The sequence below is a fragment of the Pygocentrus nattereri genome, chromosome 21 (genome assembly GCF_015220715.1).
Source record: "Pygocentrus nattereri isolate fPygNat1 chromosome 21, fPygNat1.pri, whole genome shotgun sequence".
NCBI lineage: Eukaryota > Metazoa > Chordata > Actinopteri > Characiformes > Serrasalmidae > Pygocentrus > Pygocentrus nattereri.
The window spans coordinates 12151778-12177717 of NC_051231.1; the positions used below are offsets into that span (position 1 = coordinate 12151778).

Consider the following 25940-nt stretch of genomic DNA (forward strand, 5'->3'; position numbering starts at 1 on the left):
TTAAAGCAAAGTTTAAAATAATCTGAGGACATGAATCAAAGAAGTGATTGTGCCCTTTTTACGGCAAGTTCCAACACATTCTGCGTGATGATCCCAGCTGTCAGTCCTGTAACAATGGTGAAGATGAAACTGAAAGCTCCAGGAGTGGCTGCCGCTCATTGGCACTTATACTTGTTTACCTCTGGATCAGAGAGCCACGAGAAATACGTAAAGCATTGCTCTGTTGTGCATGTAGGATTAGTTTAGGAGCATAATCTGTTTACCCTGTTGTATATTGATCATATTTAAAAGATATTGTGAACATCCATCCATCCAGCCATCCTCCGCCGCTTATCCGAATCCGGGTCACAGGGGCAGCAGCCCAAGCAAAGAGGCCCAGGCCTCCCTCTCCTCCGCCACCTCCTCCAACTGTTCCGAGGGGATGCCGAGGCGTTCCCAAGACAGTCAAGAGATATAATCCCTCCAACGTGGCCTGGGTCTTCCCCAGGGTCTCCTCCCCGTCGGACATGTCTGGAACACCTCCCTAGAGAGGCGTCCAGAGGGATCCTTACCAGATGCCCGAACCACCTCAACTGGCTTCTCTCAACGTGGAGGAGCAGCGGCTCTACTCCGAGCCTCTCCCGAATCGCAGAGCTCTAAGTGAGAGCCTGGCAACCCTGTGAAGAAAGCTCATTTCGGCCGCTTGTATCCGCGATCTTGTTCTTTCGGTCACTACCCAAAGCTCGTGACCATAGGTGAGAGTCGGAATGTAGATTGACCGGTAAATTCACTTTCTGGCTCAGCTCGCTCTTCACCATGACAGACCGGTTTAGGGTCAGCATTACTGCAGACCCAAGATATTTAAACTCCTCCACTTGGGGCAAGAATTCACTCCCTACCTGGACAGAGCATTCCACCCTTTTCCGACTGAGGACCATGGTCTCAGATTTAGAGGTGCTGATTTTCATCCCAGCCGCTTCACACTCGGCTGCAAACTGGTCCAGAGAGAGCTGGAGGGCCCGGCCTGATGGCGCCAACAGGACCACATCATCTGCGAAAAACAGACGTGAAATCCTGAGGCCACCATACTGGACGCCCTCCGCCACTTGGCTGTTCCGAAAAATTCTGTCCATAAAAGTTGTGAACAGAATCGGTGACAACGGACAGCCTTGGCGGAGTCCAACCCTGACTGGAAACCAGTCCGACTTACTGCCGGCTATACAAAGCTCCTGCTCTGTTTGTACAGGGACTGAATGGCCCGTAACAACGAGCCCCTCACCCCATACTCCCAGAGCACTCCCCACAGGATCTCCTGTGGGGCACAGTTGAATGCCTTCTCCAAATCCACAACACATGTAGACTGGTTGGGCAAACTCCCACGCGCCCTCCAGGACCCTGGTGAGGGTAAAAAGCTGGTCTAGTGTTCCACGACCTGGGCGAAACCCGCATTGTTCCTCTTGTATCTGAGATTCAACTATCGGTCTGACTCTTTGAGCATGTTATGAACAACTATATTTCATATTACTTAATTCAGTGTGGCAAGTCTTATGCTACATGCTTAAAGATGGTTCTTCAAGCGTTCTTCAGTAAAGAAAATGGTTCTATATAGAACCATAAACACTCAAAGAACCCATTGCATGATTAAAGAGTTCCTTGTCATTTTGGGGCTTCTCAGGGTTCTTCAGACTGATGGAGAAATGTTTTATAAGGTTTTATGTGTGACCCTTTTAAGACTATGTAGCACCAAAAAGCGTTCTTGTATTATTACAACCTTTTCAAAAAGGTTCTGTTTAAAACCGTCTCCAGCACATTCTCCATCAACCTGAAGAAACATTTACCAATGCAAAGAACCCTTTAATCATGCGGTGTGTTCTTTGAGTGTTCATGGTTCTATATACAAGGTGAGTCAAAAGTCACAGGACACTGTTTTGTTTTTTTTTTTCCAGAAACGAAAGGGAAAATGACATATCTGAACACCCCAGGAATTAATGCGTGAGGGGGCATGTCTTTTAGGCTATGTCCGGAACATGGCCACTATCTTGAAAGCTGCTATATTGTAGCATATCAAAGAAGACCAGAATTGTCTCAGAAATTGATTGATGCAATCAGATTTGCAATATCTCTTGTGGTTCAAAAGTTGTCAACACAGAAATTTGCAACAACAACTGAGAACGTTGCTATTGATGCACAGCTAATTGACGTGTTCAGTGTGCTGTCCCTGGTGGTGAACACAGAGCTGAAGGCGAAGGATCCAATCGTTATGAACCCATATGAGAATCTCTGGAGAAATGCTGTCACAAGCCTCCACAATGCGGTGCTGAAGGTGGTGTTTGTTGTGGATTTTCTCAGCATACGCAGTTTGTTTGAGATGAAAACTAAAGAACGCTTGAAGAACTGTCTTTTTCAAGTGTGCAGTTGCTACCGGAGTTACTTGTTTGGTATAAGCTTCCATTAGTTAGATACATTAGCCTTGAAGTTCCAGTGCAAATCCAGCAATTGTCAGACACACATTTTCGACAAGGATTGTATTAAATGATGCTTCACTGTGATGCTTAAAACATTGGAAAAGGCACAGATAGCCTTGGAACAGTGTTCTCATTACGGCCTTTATGAGCCATGTCTGCTGTTTGTCTTTTTCTAATTAGGAAGAGGACATTCAGTTCCTGTATAATGAGAACACAGCCAAGCCAAGCGATAACATCATGGACAAGTGGATCCAGTCTTTCACCCAGTCCCTCATTCAGTTCTTCAAGACGGAGATGGAAGGTGAGCCATACTAACCACGTTAGCAAATATCTAATGAAATTATAGGTGGGAGTTTTCAGTAGTCATCAGTATTCATCAGTAATTGAATAGTAGCCAGTAATTAGATGCATATTAGTTTCTCATCACTTCAGCTTACTGAACAAAGACCACTAACAGCACGTAAATACCATAAAAATAAATATTAAAAAAAAAACTTGTGGGTGTCTGTAGTAATTTGCAAGTAAATTACAACCAGATACTATTTGAGAATTAAAAAATGATTTATATTAAGGTTTTTATCAAGATTAATTGCTTTGTTTTGGGTAGTTCATCACAACTAATCACATTGTTTAATCAAATGACAAAAGATGTTTTTCCTTTAAATGGAAGTGCATTTGTTATAGCTATATGAATGTGAAAGCGTCAACAGAATATAGTTATCACCTATTAGTAACTGAGTAATATTATTGAACCTAAAAATAAAAGTGAACAGTTTCTAACTTCAATCACTGCCATCCAGTAACGGTACATTTACGCTGCTCCGGCGCATCGCCGGACATGAACGCACTCCCCCTCTTCCACTGGCCGCATGTGGGCGTGACAAAGACATTCTCTGTCATCCAATTAAATCACGTCCCGTCAAATGTGCTGATTTTCTAATAATAAAAACAAATTTAGTATAACACATATATAATATAGTATAGTATAACAATATTTATAATAAAATACTAATTTGACTAATTTGATAGTCAATCTATCGATTGCTGAATCGAATAATCGATTATTTGGATTATGAATCACTATGTTACCAAATAACCTTTATATAGCTATTAGATTTTAACTTTAGCTTGAGGTTGTTTTATGCATTTGCTAACTAAAAATGAAGGCAATAAAGATGAATAACATTCAAGAATTCACTGTTTTCATTAACCTTCCTCCTAATACGAAAGATAAAAGAATAAATCTAGCAGCAATAAAATATAACAGGAGGGGGTGGCGGAGATGAAGATGCTGAGATTTTCGTTGGGAGTGACAAGGATGGACAAGATCAGAAATGAGCAGATCAGAGGGACAGTGAAGGTGGAGCAGTTTGGAGATAAAGCCAGAGAGGCCAGGTTGAGATGGTTTGGACATGTGTTGAGGAGGAATAGTGGATATATTGGTCAAAGAATGTTGGAGATGGAGCCGCCGGGTAGAAGGAGAAGAGGTAGACCTCAGAGAAGGTTTATGGATGTAGTGAAGGTGGACATGGAGATGGTTGGTGTGAAAGTAGAGGAGGCAATAGATAGGGCAAGATGGAGGCAGATGATCCGCTGTGGCGACCCCTAAAGGGAGCAGCCGAAAGAAGAATAAAATATAACAAAACTAAATCAGTTTTCCTTTAATCAAGTAAATTAAAAAAATCTAAATTTCAATGTTAAATATGAACAGTGCAACCTGTGTTCTGTGCATTCTGCTGTCGGTCTACACTAAATTCTACAATCACAGGTCTTAAGTGAAATGGAGGAAAGTCAGCGTCTCTCTGGGCTCCTTTGAAAGACTCGATCTCCTCTGAGAGCAGATATTCCCTGCTGCAGAGGAGGCGAGCTGTGATGGAGCAGACGGGAAAGTGGCGAATGTTTGTGGCAAACTTGTTCTAAGAACATTTCTAAGTTAAATGAACGACTTTGTGTAAACACTTCATTTCGGCAGTAATGCTTCGTCCATCTGCCCTCTCTGTTCACGGAGAACAACCTCCTGAAACTGTTAGTGAGTGGAGCTAAACATTCACGGAGAACAAAAAACTGCTTGGAATTGCTCTCCTGTGTTCGGCGAGGCCACGCACATGAAGTAATAGTTAGCATTAGCTAACTAGCTCACTAGCACAACTATCGCTGTATTCCAAACCACACATTAAACTAATGAGTGCACGTGTAATGGTGTATGTGCTATTTTTACACACTATTTAGTGAGCTAGTATGCGGTCTGGGATGATGCGTATCTTACTGAGATGAATCTTCTTCATCCAGTGAACTGACAAGTTTCCTGTTCAGATGCTCCAACATGGAGGTTGTTTTACAAAAAGCACAACTGACAACCTTTTTTCTGAGTTTAGCTCCCACGCTTAGGGATTGAGGACTGAGGATTTTGTAGTGAGCGTAAGAAAGCCGTGTAATGACGTCACCAACGAACCGACAATTAAATTAGTTGCCAACTAATTTGGTCGTCGATTTTAGCCGACGAAGTCGAATAATTGTTGCCCCTCGTGGGTGTGTGTGTGTTTATATTTAAATGGGGATTAGATGGGGAAGAGGTGATCAGTGCTTGTATTCAACATTGGCTATTTTGTAGGATATTCGGATTGCTGCTCTTATCATGGATCGCAAGAAGATAATTGTCACTATTGCTCTACACTACCTGTGGAGAAAGCGCCACCGATCTGTCTGGGTTCACAAGATACTGCATGGCCAGCAGCAGAAAGTTGTAATTTGGCAGGGATGGATCAAAAAAGGACAGGGAACCCTGATACTGCAATCATTAGCTTTTCCTCCATGCTCCACCAGAACGTTTGAATACGGAACAAATGTGTCATATATTGCATCCTGAACACTTATCGCACGAACACCAGCTATCTTCTGATTGGATAGACACATTGCATTGGCCAGGTTGATTTGCATAAAGTTTAGCTCCGCTCAACTTATGTCATATATGTGGTCAGTGGTTAAACTCCTCTGTGATTGTAGCCTCTCAGTCTTGTTCATACAGCTCATGGATTCTTGTTACAGTGGCATCTATAAAGGGTAACAGTAGCTCCACTTTGCTGTTGCTTTTGTTAGATTGCTGCTCATTGATTTATCATTTATATTAGTTGTCCTGTGAGTGTTGTTCAGTGTGGTCTGCTGAACATGCTAAAGGTTTCATTTTAAAAGACATTTAAAAGCTGTTTTGAATGAGAGAGCTACGATTCTTTCACAACAAAGCAACATACTGCACGCTAAAGCTGGGCTTCATGTTTTTGCCTGAACTACATTGTTAGAAATAAATGTACAGTGCTGGTACATTTTTCGTTCATCAAGGCATAAACAGTGTAAATGTTCAACGGTAGTTTTAAGGTCCAGTTGTGATCCTTAAATATGTTTTTTGCTGGTGAAAAGTACATATTTGTACCTGTTCATAACTTTTAAAGCAGAACAATAAAATAAAAAGCCTGGAGATGAGGGTGTGTGGAGTCAATACAACAGAATATAATTGCAATGGATGTACAATTATGTTCCCTGACTAAAGGTATTGAGATGTAACCTTGACCTGTCCTTCAAGTTTTGCCTGGGTTTTTTTCGAATGCGCTTTCAGTGAAGCACAACCTGTGTTACTAAACATTCTTCCACATGCTGCATGCAATTACACATTTCCACCAGAGAGGTCCCCAAATTCCCAAACCTTACATAGCTTTAAGTTAACTTTAACAGCTCTAGTTACCGATTTCTGAAACTATGCCAGTTTGGCTTATTGTATTATCAGTTGACCTTTGCTCCAATCAAAAGTCCCTGTAATCTCAAACCAATTATTTCTCTCTCACAAATACAAAAAAATCAAGCAGCAACTGTTTTAAAAGTAACTCTTATGCTATTATCAGCTACACAGGACTCAATGTCCTGATCAACTTATTAAAAAGATTTCAATTAGATTATTCATGCCCATCCCTGATAAAACCCACCTGCAGGTGTTTTTGAATCACGTGCGGCCAATACTGAAGACAGCACTCTTCTTTCCACCTGCTTGTCTGTCAAATGAAAATTAGCCATTTGTAACTGTTTCTATCTTTGAGCCCTTGAGAGTGATGCCAAGTTATTTGACAGTTTGAGGCAGTTTTGTGTCAGGAAGGGATTGTTCTTGGCTGTAACGGAAATATACGTTGTCTTTTCTCAGCCTACAGGCTGTATACAGTGGTTCCCAAGCTTGTCAAGTTTGTGGACATGCTCACCAACTGGTACGTGAGGACGAACCGCAGGCGTCTGAAGGTAGGCCGGAGCATGACTCATCCACCGCTCGCCTGTAAACACAGCCCGCAGTGCTCTATTTATACCTGCTGCACTTGATTTGAGGCACGTTATGTAAGCTTTTTGTAACACATCTTTATTAAAAGCATAACACTTTCTTTAATGGTGCATTTAGCCTGCACATAATAGACTTTAAAGGAACATGTAAGCAGTTTTTATGCTCGTGACTTATTTATAGGAAACTTGCAAAGAGTGAAGTGTACATTTTCTGCAACTCATTGTGGTGTCTTGAAGCAGAAGCTGAAGCAGCACTTATTATTTTCATTATTCCACTATAGTTTCATAATATTGGTTGTATTGTATTTCATATTATCTTTTTATGTGCTATATATATATATATATATATATATATATATATATATATATATATATATATATATATATATATATATATATAAAAATGCTGTCATTATAAATCTATAACAATGTCGTTGCTCTTGCATGCACTTTTAGGTCCCATCCAATATGAAGCTTTTGTGGCTTATACTGTTTAAAAGAGCAAAAACATTCTAATAAACGATAATATGAGCGAGTACATTTTGTATGGTCTGAAATAAGGATGCACAGCGATATCAGAATCATATCATTTTAACATTTCAAATGTTAATTATGTACCAGTCTTCTAAGTCTGGCTGCAAAGTGCTTCACAACAGATTAAATAAAATATTAAAACAATGAGTATGTTTACATGCACTCAATAATCCCATCACAGTCGGATTTCTGCTTATCTGATTATCTGATTACTTGAATGGTTGTGTAAATAGCACACTCTGATTTCTTAGATCAGAGCACGGTCTAGAAATCCGATAAAGAAATCTGATAGAGAGCTGGATTTCTCAGTCTGTGCATGTGCGAAAACAGACAGCGGTACCGGAAATAAGCAAGTAGCATTGCTGCGAGACACAGCAAAACAATTTTGGAGTGACGCTTAAACTGACTACATGCTTGACTAAAGGATTTCTTCATGTTCCAGAAATGTCTGTTCATCTTTTCAGGTAAAGTGGTGCGATGTTTTAAAAAAGAAAAAAGGACTCCTCGTGAAGTTTGACTTTTACTTTTTTGACTTTGTTTACATGACGTCGTCTTCTGCGAGTTTATTGGCTGGTTGTAAAGCAGAAATCTGATTCTTGCCTTGTTTTCCCATTATCTGATTACTGAAGTGCATGTAAACGCGCTGATCGGATTACAGACTAAATCTGATTTTCTGCAGTGCATGTAAACACACTCCATGTAAAACAAATGACATTAAACAGTATGTTTACTGCTTCATCCACAAACACAAACAAAGAACATCAGCGTTGTCTGACCTCAGAGGAATACAGACATGCCTTAAGCCTTCTTTTAAACATCCCCTTAAACTCATATCAGAGCTTCGGAGCAAATACTGAGAGGTTTTTGCTTTGTCCAGGGGCTACTAAAAGCCCTTGACTAGAGGATCTCAGTGTCCTAGATTTTGAAAATGATATGATTAGATCACAGTAACTCAATATCATTATAAACAGATATTTTTAAGAAAGGGTGTTTGGATTTGATTGAAGTTTCCAACTGATATTTAATGATGTTTTGAATGATTTATTGAACTCCACAGGAGCAGAATGTTTAGGTGCTGCTGGGCTGCTATGCCAAAATATTCTATATTCCGGACAAAATGCTTTTTTTTTGTTGTTGTTGTTGTTCGTTTGTTTTTAAATTAATTGTTGATTAGTGGACCAGTCAAAATGCTCCAAAATGACTTGTTTGTGTATTGACATTAACTCATAATTGTTATATCAGCACCTCCCTAGTCAGAAGTGAAGTATTCCAATAGCTGAATAACTGAAATATGAACAAGTGAATGGCTTTCCTCACACCAGCTGCAAAACAAGCGATTAAAATTAGTGCAGGAGATTTATCCATATATGTCCATACATTTGCTCAACCAAAACCAAAATATAACCTGATATTATCGATCAACCTGTGTCTCGGTCAGGTCCTAAAATGGCTCCAGTGAGGGTAATAAGATGAACTCTGTCAGAGCACAGTCAGTGTCATAGCTCGCCTACCAAAATGGTGATGTGGTCTTTTTAATGATGTAATCGAACAGTGGGAATGGGGTCTTTGCGTGATGCTATAAAAGAACCACTTTGGGTTCCCTAAAGAAACTTTCACTGAATCGTTATGTAAAGAATTGGTGTGATTAAGCGTGATTGTGTAATGAACCTCAACATTATATAAAGGTTCTGTATTCAAGATTTGTACAAACAAAGAACCGTTTAAGAACTTTCATTCTTATATATGATATATGATATGATATAACTACTTCTTATTGTGCTCATACAGTAAAGGCACAATTCTGCCTGTGCAGACTCTTCTCTTTCAGCAGATCATGTTATTCAATCTCCAACAGTTTTCTTTCTGTTTAATTAGCGAATGCAGGGTTCAGCAGAGTCCTGGGAGCCGCGGGCCTGAGCTTGATGGCGTGTTGTGACAGTGTGGCGGGGCAGGAGCATGTTAGCGTGTTTTATGTGGTTCAACAGTGGCAGAGAGCACAGCGCCAGAAGCGGTGCGTCACATTAGCGTGATTGTTTTATTTATTTATTTACTTACCCCTCTGTCTCTCTCTGGCAGGGTGAGAGTGGAACCGAAGATTGCCTGTGGGCCCTCGAGACGCTCTTCAGCGTACTGTTCTCCATGTGCAGGCTGATGGTGAGTCTCGCGTGCGTGCAAGGCGAATGTGTGGCTGCTCTGCATGTGTGCGTTTAAATGCAGCTCTGTATTGTCATTAAGTCTTAAACAGAGAGTTCAGCAAAAAATTAAATTCCTCACTATTCCTAAATGTAATAGTTCACACGTCTTCACTTCACTAAAGTCTACACTTGTGTTACATCCAGCCAACAACACATTATTTCAATAATAATTTATTGCCTCGCATATCTTTATTGTGATATCCACACATATTGTGTTTTATGTCAATATTGTGCAGCCCTAGTGTACACCAGTTAGCCTAATGCAAGCTGCATGCCTTGTGGCATGTGACAGTTTTATTTTTTCCAATTTGAAAAATAAAAGCTTTGTCCACACCAGAAATTTTACAAATCTTGCACAGTCTTGTGCGAAAGTTTGGGCTCTGTAAATAGACATGTTTTGTTCATTTTGAATTAATACATCCCTTACAGAGAACACACTTCTGCACATTTAATGTGCAATTATTGTTTATTTATATAATTGTTTTTTGCTGAATTTAACGTATTATGAATTTAACAGTTCTGGCACATTTTATTTTCTTTCAGTATGTTAAACTCAGCAAGTAGAAATTGTGCAATAAAATTGACAGAAAAAAACTGTTCAACCTGTCATTTGAGCAGGGGTGTTTGAACTTGTTTGAATTGTAGATGTACCATAAAATATTATGTAAAATGCCTCAAGAGAACCATGTGGAAAACATACAGCCACAGCAGGCTTATCCATCTTAACTCATTCCACAATAGGCAGAGCGCTGTCATTCAGTGACTCGCAGACATTCAAAGTTCTGATTTCTGCCAGAACATAAATGCTGAAAAAAGGGAAAACGCTTGATACCGTGGGGTTGTTTTTTTTTTTTTTTTTTTTTTTTTTTTTTTTTTTTGCAATGGCTACACAGCTGTCATTGAAACTACCATATAACCCTGATCAGGAAGGGAAGTCAACTTTTTGTAGATTTTCTCTTTTTTTTCTAATCTGGTTAATGACCATTGAATCACATCTTTAGAGTCTTTCAAATATTTAAAATATTTGCAATCGAGTTCACCACCAGTTTAAAACAACCAGGTGTAGGAGATTCTGACTTCTCCCCCTACTATGTAATGAAAACACATTTTAAAAAGATGAAAACAGCAACAACCATGCATGAGTTAATAACTCCGGGCAATACTTTGTACAAAGCTGCGTTTTGAGTTTTCAGAAATCTCTGTTCTGGAGCTCAGCTTTTCAGTGATCTAAAAGAAGAAAGGACCACATTTTAACAAATATCTGGATACATCTGAACGTGTTCTTAATCATCACACACCCCTCAGTCCACGCTGACTTGTTAAGCTGGGGTTACACTACACGACTTTTTACCTTGATTTTAGCCCCAGTTCTCGGTCTAAGTCTGTGCTGGTTGGCTTTAATCTGCAGATTTTTGGGTCAGTCAGTGTCGACAGTTGGAGAGAGAGTCAAGTTGTGTATGGGAGCAGACTCTCTCCCTCAGATTTTTGGCCTCCTGATTGTGTTTCAGACCAGTCAGAGTTAATCAAACATGTTTGATTATTTTCAGCCTGACTCTGAGTGTAATCTAGTGTAAACTTATCAGCGGCTCAATCTGAACAGTTTTCTGCAACAGCCAGTGAAAACTGAGAATGCGAAAGAAGAAAATACAGCATGTAAACAATTCAACATGTCAAAGTCACTCACGTGTGGAGTGAAGCTTTTGAATGAGCTGATTTTTAGGCACAGTCACATCACATTTTTAAATCAATGAGTCTCAGTTAAGCATGTTTACCACAAACAGCAGAGAAAGCAGCAGCAGCAGCAGCGGCTCCATGTTTGTTTATGTGGGTCTCCTGGTAACATGATTTTGTGCTAGTTTACACAAGTTCACGTAAGTTCCGTTCAGTTCAGCAGCAGCTTAAAACTTGTAGTGTGTGATTCCAAATATTTCAGTCACCCAAAACCATCTACAAAAATGAGCCGGGTAATGTGAGAAACCCAGTCCTTTCATACTGTGTTAAGTCGTGTAGTGAACCCAAGGCTTAAGTTGAAACAGATTTGCTCATGTGCTTTCCAATTATGGTATACTGTAAATGTTAAACCGTGTATACATTACAGTATATTATTTAAGTATGTATTTGAGATTACTTACAACTTGATGCAGTTTGAGGCACATGTGTGATTTAAGGCATGCAGCTGATATATATTGTGTAAGTGTCAGTTACTTTAAGTTTTATTTAGCAAACTTTAAATTTAATTTTCCAGCACATTCAGCTTTGCGGCTTTCATATCTAACCATTTCTGATCCATAGGCTCCCTTTACTCCCTTCATTACGGAGATGATCTACCAGAACCTGTGCCACTTGATAGACCCTGCCTCAGTGGAGGAGAAGGACTCCAGCAGCATCCACTATCTGATGCTTCCTCAAGTTAGGTACTGTGCATTCCATACTCTCATACAGTGCTTTATCATGTCTTAAGGCTATAAGGACGTCTGATTAGCATGTTAAAATGACGTGAAGCTGACGGTTGGGTCGGAACCTGAGCTACTGCTAATGGTGGGGATTTAGATGCTAGTGGTCACCTAGTCTCCAGTGCTGAGTGATCTCTACACTGAGAGCAGTGATACAGGGCTGGTGAATTGAAAGAGGCTTTAACATCACCCCAATATGGTAAGTCAGATGTTGAGCTCATTTTAAAAGCCTTATCCAGCAACATTTGACTTGATGTATTGCTCTTGTAGTCTAGTTTTAGACAGGGTCCTGAAGAAGCCCTGCTCTGCACTGCGTGAGGCCCAATCCCATCTCACCCCTTGCCCCTACTGCTTAGCCCTTACCCCTCCATTTTGTGCATTCTGGGGGTAGGGTGTTCCGATTCTTGTTGAGATAGAGGGGTAGAGTGGAGTGTTGGGGCTGTATGGCCCTCCAAATGGAGGTTTTTCAGAGACACTCTCCAAACAGAGTGTTTTGAGAAAAGAAAAACTGCCAAAGAAATACGCAAATGTATTTTCTCTGTTAAAAAATTACGTTAATCATTGTGTTACCTTAGTTTAATGGCCTTTCAATGTATTATGGTCCTTTACTTTATAACAAGCATAAAAATCACTAGTAGTTTGCTGATGTCTCGTAGCTAGATTGTAGTTCCACCTTAAATAGTGTAGCAGTTCTAGAACTACTGCACAATTTAAGGTGGAATGGGAAAATTTGAACAAAAAGCTGGAGAATAGCTGACTTTAGCTTCATGTCAGTGACAAATCAATCGTGGGCAATAATAAATAATTCCCCTCTTTGAAGGCATATGATGCTCTAAATGTTCTTTTTTATTTGAGGCTGGCCATCAGAACTTAACCATAATCAATACTGCTTTGATTCTTCAATGATCCGTTCATTTTGCGTAGTACTGTTTGAAAGTGTTGCAACTTAGCTTTCAGTCTCTGGGCACCATATTACGATCCAGCTATTACAGCATAAATGTTTGTTAATTTTAATTTATGAGGCATGGTTTTCCTAAGAAAAATGACCTAATTTTAATCTTTAAATGCTGAAAACAGAAAAGGGGAGAGAGATCCTTCACTCAGCTGTGTGGTGGACCCCTTTCACAAAGCCTCTGCGAACACAGCACAAAAACATTTGTCTTAAAATGTGCTTATATAGATTTAACTTTAATAAAACATTGAGCTTTTAAAATTCTCAGAAGAATTTAAACTACAGACCATTTTCGCTCATATTTTGTTGTTTTTCCAAAGCAAATGCACTCAAAGTGGTAACTTTGGACATCAGACTCTCGCTGAGCCAGCCTTCCCGTTTGTCTGAATCCACAGCAGGTCAGCTGTTTTTAATTTAAGCCTGTCAGAGCTAAACATGGTGGTGCTCAGACCACATTAATGAACTGTCATTTCAGGATTTTGGTAGTTTTTCTTTAGCCAGTAAGTTCTCAGAACATGTTTTTCTTCAGCCCTTTTGGAAAAGCATCTCAGGTGGTTCCTCGTGAAGCTGCTTGAGAGAACGGCAAAGGAGTTCGCCACATGTAAGAAGGCTGTACCTGATTGGTCAGGAGCTCACCCTGTTTGGCCCATGATCTAAAATCCTGAATTTGATCTAGAGCAAGTAAGGTATGCAGGATAAATTGCTATGGTGATAGGAAACATTCGCCATCATGAGACAGAAAATCCAAGAATTAGGATTGAAGTTAGCTGGCTCAGCTTGGATCTACACCTGGGACATTGAACCGACACTTCTTATGTCTTTTTTTGCTTTGTTGGCTCATAGAACTGAGTGAACCATTTGCATTCAGAGCCAGAACCTTTTAGTGCATACAGTGTACTGAGGAAATAAAGTTTTTTTAAATTTATTTATTTATTTTTTTTTATGTGACAGGTAAGATTGTCCTTGTGCATCTCTGGAATGATTTCAAATGTCCTTTCACGTCCAGCCGTAAGCGCATTTACCTCAATGCTATTAATGGATGTTGGCTAGTTTGTATGCCGCTGTGCCAAGCCAGAGACTCTGAAGGTCTTTTCCCAGTCAGTCCAGCCCAAAGTTTTTTTGGGGAAATTAGTGTAGTGGCCCACATTGGTCCGGGCGCATCATTAAGGACTCCTCTCAGAATGTTACGAGCTCCGCAGAGGTGACCCACTGTCAGCGCAGAGACCAGCCAGACGAGCTGAACTCATTAACTGATTGGCTGTCCTCTACTTCTTTTTTATATATATATATATATATATATATATATATATATACTTTTCCTCTCTACTACTCTCTCCCACATCTGTATGCTTGTTGCAGTACATCTTTTAGACAGGATGTCTCAATCAACAAAAAAGTAGAAATAACTATTTTTGACTTTTTATTACTTAGGGGAACTTTAGGGGCAAGCAACATGCTAAATTGCTTCCTCCCTGAACAAGGTGATAAAAAAAGGAACTTTTCTTTTGCCCATTCAATAATTAACAAAATCTCATGCTTGAGTCCTTTTCATTTTTGACATTTTCACATTTTAAACTTTGTTCCCCCTTTGCAGCTTTCTACACGATGTTGGAATGTGTCTGTGGGAATTTTTGCCCATTCGTCCAGAAGAGCATTTGTGAGGTCAGACACTGATGTTGGACGACAGGGCCTGGTTCACAGTCTCTGTTCTATTCATCCCAAAGGTTTTTGTTGAGGTTAGGGCTCTGTGAAGTCCAGTCAAGTTCTTCCACACCAAACTCACCCAGACATGCCTTTATGGACCTTGCTTTGTGCACTGGGGCTGCCTAAACTGTTCAAAATGTCTCAGTTTGCTGAAGTAAAATTTCCCTTTACTGGAACTCAAAGGTCTAGGCTGACCCCTGAAAAACAACCCCATAGCAATATACCTCCTCCTCCAAACTTTACAGTTGGCACAGTTAAGTCAGATAGGTAATGTTCTTATGGTATTCGCCAAACCCAGGCTTGTGCATCAGAAGCATGATTAGTCACTCCAGTAAGTTTCCATGGCTTCAGAGTCCAGCAGCAGTGTGCTTTACACCACGCCGTCTGATGCTTGGCATTGTGCAATTTGATCTTAGGCTTGTGTGTAGCTGCTCGGCCATGAAAACCCGTTTCATGAAGCTCCTAACACGCAGTTCTTGTGCTGATGTTGGATTGGATTTTGGATTGGCATTGTGTCCTGCAGCAGCCCCTCTCTGGGAGTTTGTATGGTCTACTACTTTGTAGCTGAGCTGTTGTTGCTTCTTGATGTTTCCATTTCACAATAATAGCACTTAGTTACCAGGGGCAGATATAACAAGACAGAATTTTCACTAACTAACTTGTGGCAAGGGCGGCATTCTATGACAGTGCTTATGTGACATGTTTAAAGTGATAGAGCTCATCAGTATGACCCATTCTACTGCCAGTATTTGTCTATCGAGACTGCAAGCCCATGTGCTTAATTTTATCCACCTGTTATCAATGTATGTGGTTTCAACACCTCAGCTCAATGATTTATGAAGGATGTCCCAATAGGTTTGTCCATATAGTGTGACTTATACCATTGAGAAAAGTACTTCTGAGGTGCCATTAGTGATTTCGCATGGATTGACCTAGAAAAGAAAGAGAGCAGAGTTTGCCTGCTTATGGTTCCATGCAAAGCGCTGTTAATATATGTTGGCTTTGTGAAGACAGGCTCCCCGTATTTAAACTGTTCTGCTCCATGATGTAATTTCTCTGCCTGTTATGAAGAGGAACACTCATAAACCTTGTATGGAATCTGTCCATTTTTCTGTCTTGTACCAGTTTGGTTGTCAGATTGGTTGTGAACCTGGGGATCTCCCTTCCTGCGGAATTAAGTTCCATCCTGCATCTAACACTAATATATCTGATCCAGCCAATCAAGAACTTCTGACAAAGTTAATTGTCTGGAGCAGGTGTTCAGGTTGTGATTGGAACTAGAACCCACAAATAAGTAGATCTTTAGAGTTAACAGAACAGTGTTGCTAACCTCCCTGACCTCAACCCTTCACTTTACTTTCAGAGAGTCGCTGATTGACAAGCGCATCGAGAGTGCTGTATCCCAAATGCAGTCGGTCATCGAGCTGGGCCGAGTGATCAGAGACAGGAAAACTCTGCCTGTCAAGGTAGGGCCATGTTCATCACTGCTCTGTCTCGCAGTGTGGATGTTTGCACAAGATGATTAGTTTTCTGAGCAGTTGGTAAGTTACCAAAATCTTAGTGACACAAATGCTAGGTTTTACTAACTAATGTAGTTCTGATGTGTTGATCAGAATAATTCAGCAAAAAATTAGGAAACTCTTGGATGTTCAATTGCATACGCCCCTTACCACCTCTAGATAAAGTCATTTGGCTGAGCTATGAGGCTAATGTCACTAATAGGTAATAAAAGCTTATACTCCACCAGTTAGCACTCAAGTAATCTCGGTCAGACTTTTTTATATTCTGACGGGGTATGACATTCTGTTCTCTGTAAAAATGGACAAAAGTGCAGACCAAATTCAGGCATTCAGGATGTTACTACCATTTTTATCTGTGCTTATATTTTTATCTGTGCTACTACCATTTTTATCCTTCTCTGAGGATAAAGGCTACTGCCCACCAGACCCACCACACAACATAGCAGATAAAGCACTGCTGTACTATAGAATGAATCACAGTAAGAGTGCTGTTTAACATCAAGCTCAAAAACTCACAAATTTGCTGTTTTCCTGCTAAAAGATACAAGATACATTATATATAACCAAACCAGTAATGTTAGCTGAGGTCACAGATAATGAGGATTTATCTGTTTATATTAAGGGTAGACTATGTCAGGCATGGGGATTTGGAGACCTCTCTGGTGGCAATGTGTAATTGCACACAGTGTGCAGAAGAAGATTTGCTCTGGACCCCTTCCCCAAGCAGATGAATCTGATGATTGAAAGAGAATTTGACCTTCATCAAGTCAAAACTTGGTGAAGGATGCATCTTCTGAGGATGTGAGGCTACTTATCTACTATATTTTCATCAGTAAAATGTTGATTTATCTTGATGCATTTGAGACCTGAACATGGAGCCCAGCCTTATTTTTTAGCCTTTGCTTGTGATGTAAAAACATACGACAAATTACTAAGCCAACTCCTCTGATTTTTATGTTTATTTCAGGCTTTATATGGCAACACACTAATGCAATTACAATGTTGTGTGTGTGTTTGTGTGTGTGTGTGTGTGTATGTGTATGTATGTATGTATGTGTGTGTGTGTGTGTGTGTGTGTGTGTGTGTGTGTGTGTATATATATATATATATATATATATATATATATATATATATATATATATATATATATATATATATATATACATACACACACGCATATATATAGAAAACAGCATGTCATACAGAGCTACAAACCACATACAGTCTATATGACTCTGCTTGAAGCAAATATGTGTCAATTTAAGCATGAACTTTCCATGATGTTAATAATAGCTTTAAGCTTCTGTTACTTCTTATCTGCATTAGCCTCACAGCTCTTGGGCAAAACTAAAGTAGCAAAATGTGGAGACCAAACATATTTTGGCTGTTCCTCTATATTTTGAGGTTAGGGAAAACTGGGTGAATTACATTTTCTCTGGACCTTTTCTTTAAATTTTAGAGGCCAGGTATTATACCAACAATATTATACAGATCAGAATCCTGTGTACCTGTAATTATATCATTGTATTGCTCAGCTCTGTGTTATGCAAGTCCACATTCTCAGACCTATTGGTAGATACTGGTGGGATGCTTGATGTTTCTGGGTATTCTTAGTATCCCCTTAGGGAGGTGGTGGTCATCCATCAGGACCCAGAGGCTCTGAGAGACATCCAGTCTCTGCAGAAGTACATTCTGGAGGTAAGCTCCACCCTCACTGAACTATCCTTATTTAGGTCCTACATGTCTCAATGTTTTAATCCTTTGTCTTCAGTCAGTGCAGAATTATATTGCATGAACACGTCCGTACAGTCATAGCATCATTGCATGGTTGTATTTTATGTACAGTGCATATTTTCTGTAGTTACTATGTTTTTGGTCCATATAAAGTGTACAATATTATAAGTCAGTGTATTTTAGTAAATATTTTACTCTGGTTTAATAACTGGTTTTGTGTGCCATTGTGTGTTAGCACATTATTAGCATAGAGTGCATATTTTCTTCAGTTGTTTTAGGTGTCAGAGGGCAGTGTCACATATTTTTCCAAACTTCTGCAAAACTAAATTATTAAGTCATTCAGAGGGGTTTGGTGTGAAATGCTCAGTTCTACGGAAACTTATTGAGTCAGAATTGTTCTAGGTGGTGATGGGAACCACCACCTCTAAAAGTTCCCTCAGAAGAAAGTTACTTATAAAATTACTGATGAAGGTAGGAAGTGGTTATGAATGTGCTGCCTGATGCCTCAGACATTGTTTTATGACAAATTTGAGGAGGTCTTGGCCAAACACATATTCTTTGAAGTGATTTTTTCTTAGAGAGGAACGAGCAGGGTGTTCTAAAGTGTTCTAAAATCTGAGGTCAGTAGGTTTCTCTACAGTGAGCGATTTCACATCTAAGCACTCTAAATGACTCGGTTAATATCTGTATAACTATGCACAAATGTTAAAATCCCCCATTAAAGGCAGAAATATTAACAGAATATGAATGTGAATGGTTCAAAGACACACATCACTGTAGCAAACTGCTGATAGTCATTTTATTGATGTTATTTAATTGTGGTAATGCTGGTAATGTGTGTGTGTGTGTGTGTGTGTGTGTGTGTGTGTGTGTGTGTGTGTGTATGTATGTATGGGCTATATCAGTGCTAACCATGGCCACCTGTGGTCATGTAATGATTCTTCTGTGTTTCAGAAGCCCTTAGGGCCCTGCGGTGTATCTTTTGCTTATTTTTATCGCAGCATTAGCGTTTGTAGTACTGCTATTCCAGAAGGCTGTAAATTGAAAAGGGGAAAAAAAAAAAAATCACATCAGTCATCATTTTTAATTGTGTGCTGTGAGCATCCTGACCAACCTTAGATGTTCCAGAAGAGGCATATTGATTGTTTTGAAAAATCCAGACATTCTTGTGATTTCAGCATTTTGTAAATAATTAAATATTTTACTGCTCTAGGTGGCGCCATTCACTCGCTAGATGAGTACGAAGAAGTCTAGCCGTTTATAACTGAACAACAAACTAGCAGGACAGATATTACTGGAGTTAGCCAGCTAATTTCATGTTGGTTATAAAGGGTAAAAAAAGAGAGAGCCTTTATAAAAAGAAGAGTTTGATGAAGGTATATTTGGACAGGCGTGTAAGAGGTTTTATTCTTTTTATCTAATCTCAGTTTTTTGACAGGACAGTTCTAAAGAGATTGCAGGCTGTGTTGAATACAGTTGAATGCAAATTACACGTTTATTGATTTTGTAAATTAGATAGTGCACCTATTTTATGTCTGAGTAATTTTGAAAAAATAAAAAAATCACAGCAGGATGCACCTGATCAGGGATCAAAACACTGTTCAGATTTAAGTTTGAGCATTAGAAAGTCTTGTTTAATGGGGAGAATTATTAAGATTTTTTTTAAAAATGTAAGATTTTTTGATATTTAGGCACCTCTATCCTCCTCTGTGTCTTTGCTTGCTGATGGATCGTAGGATGCAGTTAGTTAGAGTGAGGCTGCAGTGCTGAACCAAAGGCGCCCAACCTGTTGTCCTTCATCTCCTGGCCAGTGGTGGCATGATTGATAGGGGAGCTGGACTATGGAGCTAAAATTAGCTGCGCTGTCGCTGCATCTGCCCTGGTCGATTCTCTCTCAATCTCTCTCTCCCCCTCTCTCTCTCTCCCTGTCCCCTCCTCTCACTGACAGAGCACTGGGGCGCACTGTACCATACAACCAACATTGATCTGCTCTAAACCAAAGACACACTGAGTGTTATGGACATCATATCCCGTAAACGTCACATTGATGTTCACCTTGTATTTTATGGACATTTAAAGGACAATTCTAATTCTACTTCTTTAAAAATCTCTGCATAATTCAGTGATTGAGATATAAACAGTCATTCAGAGTGGTTTGATGTGAAATGGTTCATCGTAGAGAAACGTATTGACCAGTGGTGGTGATGGAAACCAATATAGCCATTTTATTTACTACCCAAAACCACTGGTGAACCTACACATCTTGGAATGTTGATGATGGTAAAATACTCATAAATCTATCAGAAATTGGCAGATTATTTTGCCTCACAATGCCACAACTGATTGATTTTAAAAATTCTGCCTTTGGCTGGTTTCATTGCTAAATTTTAAGGCTTACCCCAACCTTTTTTTTTTTTTTTTTTTTTGCCTAGTCTTTTTCTGCATTCAATATAAGTAGCATTCAATCAGTTATCCTTGCCATCGTACGTAGAAAAGAACATTGGCGTCTATTTTTCATGATTCTATTCAAGTCGAGGCCACATGTAGCTGGATATTTTCAAAGCATTGCTGTTCATCTGCATTTTGGCCTCACGACCACAACAAAATGTTTACCTTGAGTGGAAATAGGTTTTTTGAAATCGCTCTCCAAGGTAGAGATGGGTATTCTCACGTTTCCTGTGATGTCACACTGTGTAGTCGCTGCCATTTTGAGGACCAAATCAGGGAGTGACTGTGCTGCACAATGCCTTTAATTTGCTGCGCTTTGTGAATGATTCACCTGCAAGACGTTAAAGAAGCCAAGAATGATACACAAACCTTTAATTCAGTGTTTTCAAACTCCAGGCTTGGAGCCCCTGCACTGTATAGTGTTTTTCTCTGCTGTTCACACCTCATTCAGCTCAATAAGGGATTAATTAGCTAATAATATCAGATATTTTAACCAGGTAAACCAAAATTATGCAGTGCAGGGGTTGCAGGACTGGAGCTATCGAGCTCTGTAGTTTTCCGACTCATGACATTCAGTTCTATATTTAACATTCATGGTTCTCCATTTAAACGTCATTAAAATCTCCAGAAAGTAAAGTTACACTCGACTGTTTGCAGCTCCGTTAGGCTGACAACTGTTTACCTCTCAACTGTTAACGCAGTTCTTTTAAATAGGGTGTCATCTGGATTGCAAATGTTAAACCAGCCTTGATTCTTAAGATGTTTTACTTAATTTTTCAGTCATATTGAAAAAAACCCCAGACTCCGTAACTGAAATGGAGTGAAAAACTCGTAAAACATTTCTCTGCTTTTATTTTCTGGCGGTCATTGAATCTGTATGAAACATTGAATGACTCCAGTCAATAAAAGGTTCATCAAGGGTTCTTTAGTAAATAACATGGCTCTTTATAAAACTGAACACTCAGAGAACTGTTTGCATGATTAAAGGGTTCTTTGCATGCTGAAATCGTTCTTCAAATTGATGAAGAATGTGTTCTATATAAAACCTTTTTGAATAGCTTTGTATGTAGCATCAAAAATGGTTCTTCTGTTGTTCTATTCAAAAAGGTTCTATGTAGAATCATCTTCAGCACATTCACTATCAGTCTGAAGAACCATTTCACCATGCAAAGAACACTTTCATGGTTTCATAGAACCATCAAAATAATGAGTAGGTTTACATACATTTAATCTGATAACTGCAGAAAAGTATGTCAGTAATCCAATCAGCATGTTTACAAGCAGTGGAGTAATCAGGTAATGGGAAACTCCAAATCTACATGAGTCAGGCAGTAATCAGATTTTTGCTTTACAACCAGCCAATAAACAAGAGACATGACGTAAACGTTATGAAAAAACTCAAACTTAATGCTGCGCCTTTTTTTTTTTTAAACATCTCACCAGTTTACTTGAAAATATGGACATACTTCATCTAGAAAATGAAGAATACTTAAATCTTTTATTTCATCAAGCATGTATTCTGTTTAAGCATCTCTCTAAAAGTGTTGCTGTGTCTTGCGACAACGCTGCTTGCTTATTTCCAGTGCTGCAGTCTGTTTTTGCACATGTGTAGACTTAGAAATCCAAAGGAAATCAGAGTAAGAGTTCGCATGCACTGAGAAATCTGATTATGGAGCTAAAATCCAGCCACGTTATCAGATTTCTTAATCAGTTTTCTAGACCTTACTCTGATCTAAGAAATTGGAGTGTGCTGTTTTACATGACCATTTGAATCAGATAACTGCAGGAATTCAGTATGATGTAAACACACTCAATTTTATGCTAATTCTGACAGGTGCAAACAGTCTTGAATGCGTGGAGTATATTCGACACTGTTGATTGCCGTCTGATATCATAAGCTTCTCTAAGCCATTTCTTGTTTGCCATTATATAGTAATAGGCGAAGCGTCCATTTGGAGTTTGGCAGCATACAGTAATGGGAGATGTTTCCCGTCAGTTCAACATCCCAGTCAGCTGCAGTATGGATCTGGGAATGGAGCCAGTTTGTAGAGCTGCTGGATGTTATCGATGCCACTAGCTCTTCAGCATCTGTATGGAGATGTGACCTTTTTTCAGACCCTCTCTCAAAGCCCCTCTCCAACTATGCTCTTGGACTCTGGACAAACACAAAGCCAAACAGTATACAGAATCTTTAATCGCATCCCTAATTTGATGGCCACATTGAGACTGCAGAGTAGGGTGTTGTTGGTTGACACCGAACCACTATCCACCCATTATTTTACCATATATACTAGCATTCAAAATTCATTTATTCATTTAAAATCAGCTTTGTTATAAATTCATTACTGTCACAGGTTTCAAATTATTTAAAAGAAACTGTAAAAATGTTGAGTGTTCAAAATGATGACTGGAGCTGTAGATGATCCTAAATGAATGAGAACAGCATTAAAATAGATTTCAAGATGAATAAACCAAATGCCTTATATGTAAAGTAGTGATCAAATCTTGAGGTAGAGATCTCCCGCAAGATTTCATCCTGCTCCTGCAGAAAATGAATTATTTGTCCCACTCCTGCCTGCAACTGAAATGTTTTGTCCTGCTCCCATCCGCACAGTTCTGTCGAGGCAAACTGACGTCCAATATCTGACACGGTCTAATCACAAATACATTATCCTCGGTTGAAATAAGACAGCAGTCATGGTCGTCAGGCTCACTGTGAGTAACTTCACCAAACACCATGTATTCCCAGTAAACACCAAGCAGGAATTAAACCACAGAGCAGTAATTCTTGGTGTTTTGCTGGGCAGCTATAGCCATCGGACTGAAAGCCCCACCGTCTCTATCTACTATGTGTATGTGCGTGTTGTTCACATGATCAGCTGCTTCACAACTCTTTAGAATGACTTCTTTTTTAACTGTTTTTACTGTTATCATGTTACTTTATTTAGGCTATTCATTATGTTGCAGGATTTCTTCATGTGTGGTTTTTTCCTGTCCCGTCTACCGTCAGCTGGTTTCCCACCCGCTGCCATGCACAAGACTGAAAATTAGTATTGTGCTGCAAGATATTGTGTAGACCTCTCTCTTAAGGCAAAGAACATATCAAGGAATTAACATAAATGGATGATACAGTACATTATCATAAAAAAGAAGAAATATATTTGTTGCCTAGTTTACTATATTTCAGTCTGTGCTAATAATTATAGAATAAAATAACAGGAATTTGAGAGCGACTAGTGATTCCAGACTTTTAAATAATGTTATGTTATTCATGTTGTTATTATTTATGTTATGTTTTTATGTTTTGAGTTGATGGTTATATAGAACCATCTACAACACATTCTCCATCAGTCTAAAGAACCATTTCGCCATGCAAAGAACCCTGTAAGCAGGCACATGGTTATAAGTAGAATTCTCTTACTACAGAACCTTTGAATAACCATCTTTAAGAGTGTAGCTCATGACTTCAAGTCTGTTGCATTGGTTAAGCATTAATAAAACAATTCCATATCGCATTTTGCCTTTTTGCGAATCCACTCCCAGAAAATGGGAACATGAATCGACCTAATCAGCGATTATGTTGCTTATGTGAAGCAGAACTGGGTTAGCCAGCCATGCCCCCCGCCATCAGCTCTGTTTGAGTGGCTAATGTAGGAGCCGATGGACATGTTGTTTATGCATCTCCCAAAGACTGAAAGAGATAAAAGTGGTTACAGTCAGCCCACCCGGTGCATCCGTCTTTGGAGGAACTCATTAGTTACCATGTTTTATTCAAATGACTTTGACGGCTCAGCCTCTCGTCTTACATCTGACTGAAGGATTTGCAGCAGTAAGAGGCTCTAGCACTGCACAAGTACTAGCGTGACCTTGTATGTTAAACATGTACACAGTCATGTCCCCACATCAAGATACAATACAAATTTGAACTTTAGAAGTCTTGATCTAAAGTGATTCCAAAAGAGCTATTTAAAATTTCCAAAAAACACTGAATTGTTCCCTGTGTTCAGGAACTACTTTAAGCCTGCTAAGGAAAAAAAAAAAAAGGCATGCCATGTTGCTCCTCACTGATGCCAGATGTGTGTAAAGTGACAAGTCAAAGGGGGCTACTTTTAATCTAAAATAAGTTTTTTGTTTGTTTTTTAGCCATTTATTATTCTATACACTACCATTGAAAAGTTTGTGATCACTTAGCATATTATTATTTTTAATATACAGTAATAACATGCACATTGTGGATTTAAATATTAGAAACTCTTAGAAACCAAAATTTATTTTTTGATGTTTTTTCAACATTTGAAATTCAAAATTCCTGGCTGAAAGGTTCAAGATACAATGGGGCAAAACTGAAAAAATCTACATACCATAAAGTTACTAAAATAATTACAGAATTCAGGCTGTAGTCTTTGCCACAAAACCTTGCATCCTTGACAACAGTTGAACATATATTTATATTTTGTATTTTTGGCTGTGGATTTTTAATCACTTCATTTGCAGTGTACCAATTGCATTTGTTAAAAGTGCACAGATGGTGTTTGTGCTCACGGGGACTTTCCTTTCTGCTTCTGTTTTGTATTCTGTGTGTTGAGCAGGATTCTGTATTTTTAAATGGTATCAAACCTGTAATGGAGAAGTTGGCGTTAACAGTGATTATAAATCGCTAGTCTAATGGTCTTTGTAGAAAATATGAAGTAGTTACATACGGCTGATATTTTCACTGTTGATCTGCTGCTGCTCAAACTGTTTGAACTTGTCTGCATATTTCTCATTTTCATCATTGTTACAATTATTAAGTCTTCGATATTTTGACATTTCATTGTGTATTTATTTAACCTTTGGGAGGTTTTCTGGTTTTTTTTTTTTTCTGTCAAACATTTTAGCCATTTTTCTCGTTTGAATTAAAGCTGAATGCTTTATTTGGCCATTTTTGGCTATCAAATTTGATGCTTTTTATTGCCTCTGTGCCTTCCTTGTTGAGATTGATTTACATTTTAAACTATAAATACATCTGGATATTTTATTATAGCTTTATTCTCAATTCTATACAGCTTTATCTGTTATTTTAGAATCTTTAAAAACTACAGTGCTAACCTGTTAGAATCATTTTATACATGTGTCTGCAACCAAATTGGTAATGTATTGTTGAAAACATTGAGCCTCATTCCCCAATATATTTCTAATTTTGTTCTTTAGTTTGTTCTTGAGAAAGGTCCTAAGAAAAAGTGTACATCAGACTCATGACATGTTCTTACAGCGCAGAATTGTTCACACCTTTTGTGCTCGAGTGTGTGTGGATACTTGGCCTCATACACCAACTGTTCCTAAGAAGAAATTGCTTCTTAAAACACACTTATGCAGTTTTTACAAAGATTCTGACATTTATCAGTGTTTTCTTATCTGGGATTTGTCCTTCACAAACTACACAAACTCAAGAGCACAAAGGTGTGAACAGTTTTGTGCTGTAAGAACACATCAGGAGTCTGACGTGGACTTTTTCCCAAATTTGCCCAAAATTAGGAAGATATTGGTGAATGAGGCCCATTGATTCCAAAAGTTTGCACATAAATAAATGATGTAGATGTAGATGTCCACTGTTTTGACTGGTGCTGCATATTGATGTCATGGATGGGCAGGCGTTTCTCATC

At 39.0% G+C, this 25940-nt stretch overlaps 1 protein-coding gene across 1 annotated transcript in view; it reads left to right on the forward strand.

The window, feature by feature from the left end:
* Window positions 1–25940, forward strand: part of iars1 (isoleucyl-tRNA synthetase 1) — a 110455-nt gene that overhangs the window by 58592 nt on the left and 25923 nt on the right. The window contains exons 20-25 of the mRNA XM_037532373.1: window positions 2625–2745; window positions 6631–6722; window positions 9369–9446; window positions 11780–11901; window positions 15960–16062; window positions 17731–17814. Coding sequence (XP_037388270.1) covers window positions 2625–2745; window positions 6631–6722; window positions 9369–9446; window positions 11780–11901; window positions 15960–16062; window positions 17731–17814 — 600 coding nt within the window. The remainder of the gene's footprint in view (window positions 1–2624; window positions 2746–6630; window positions 6723–9368; window positions 9447–11779; window positions 11902–15959; window positions 16063–17730; window positions 17815–25940) is intronic.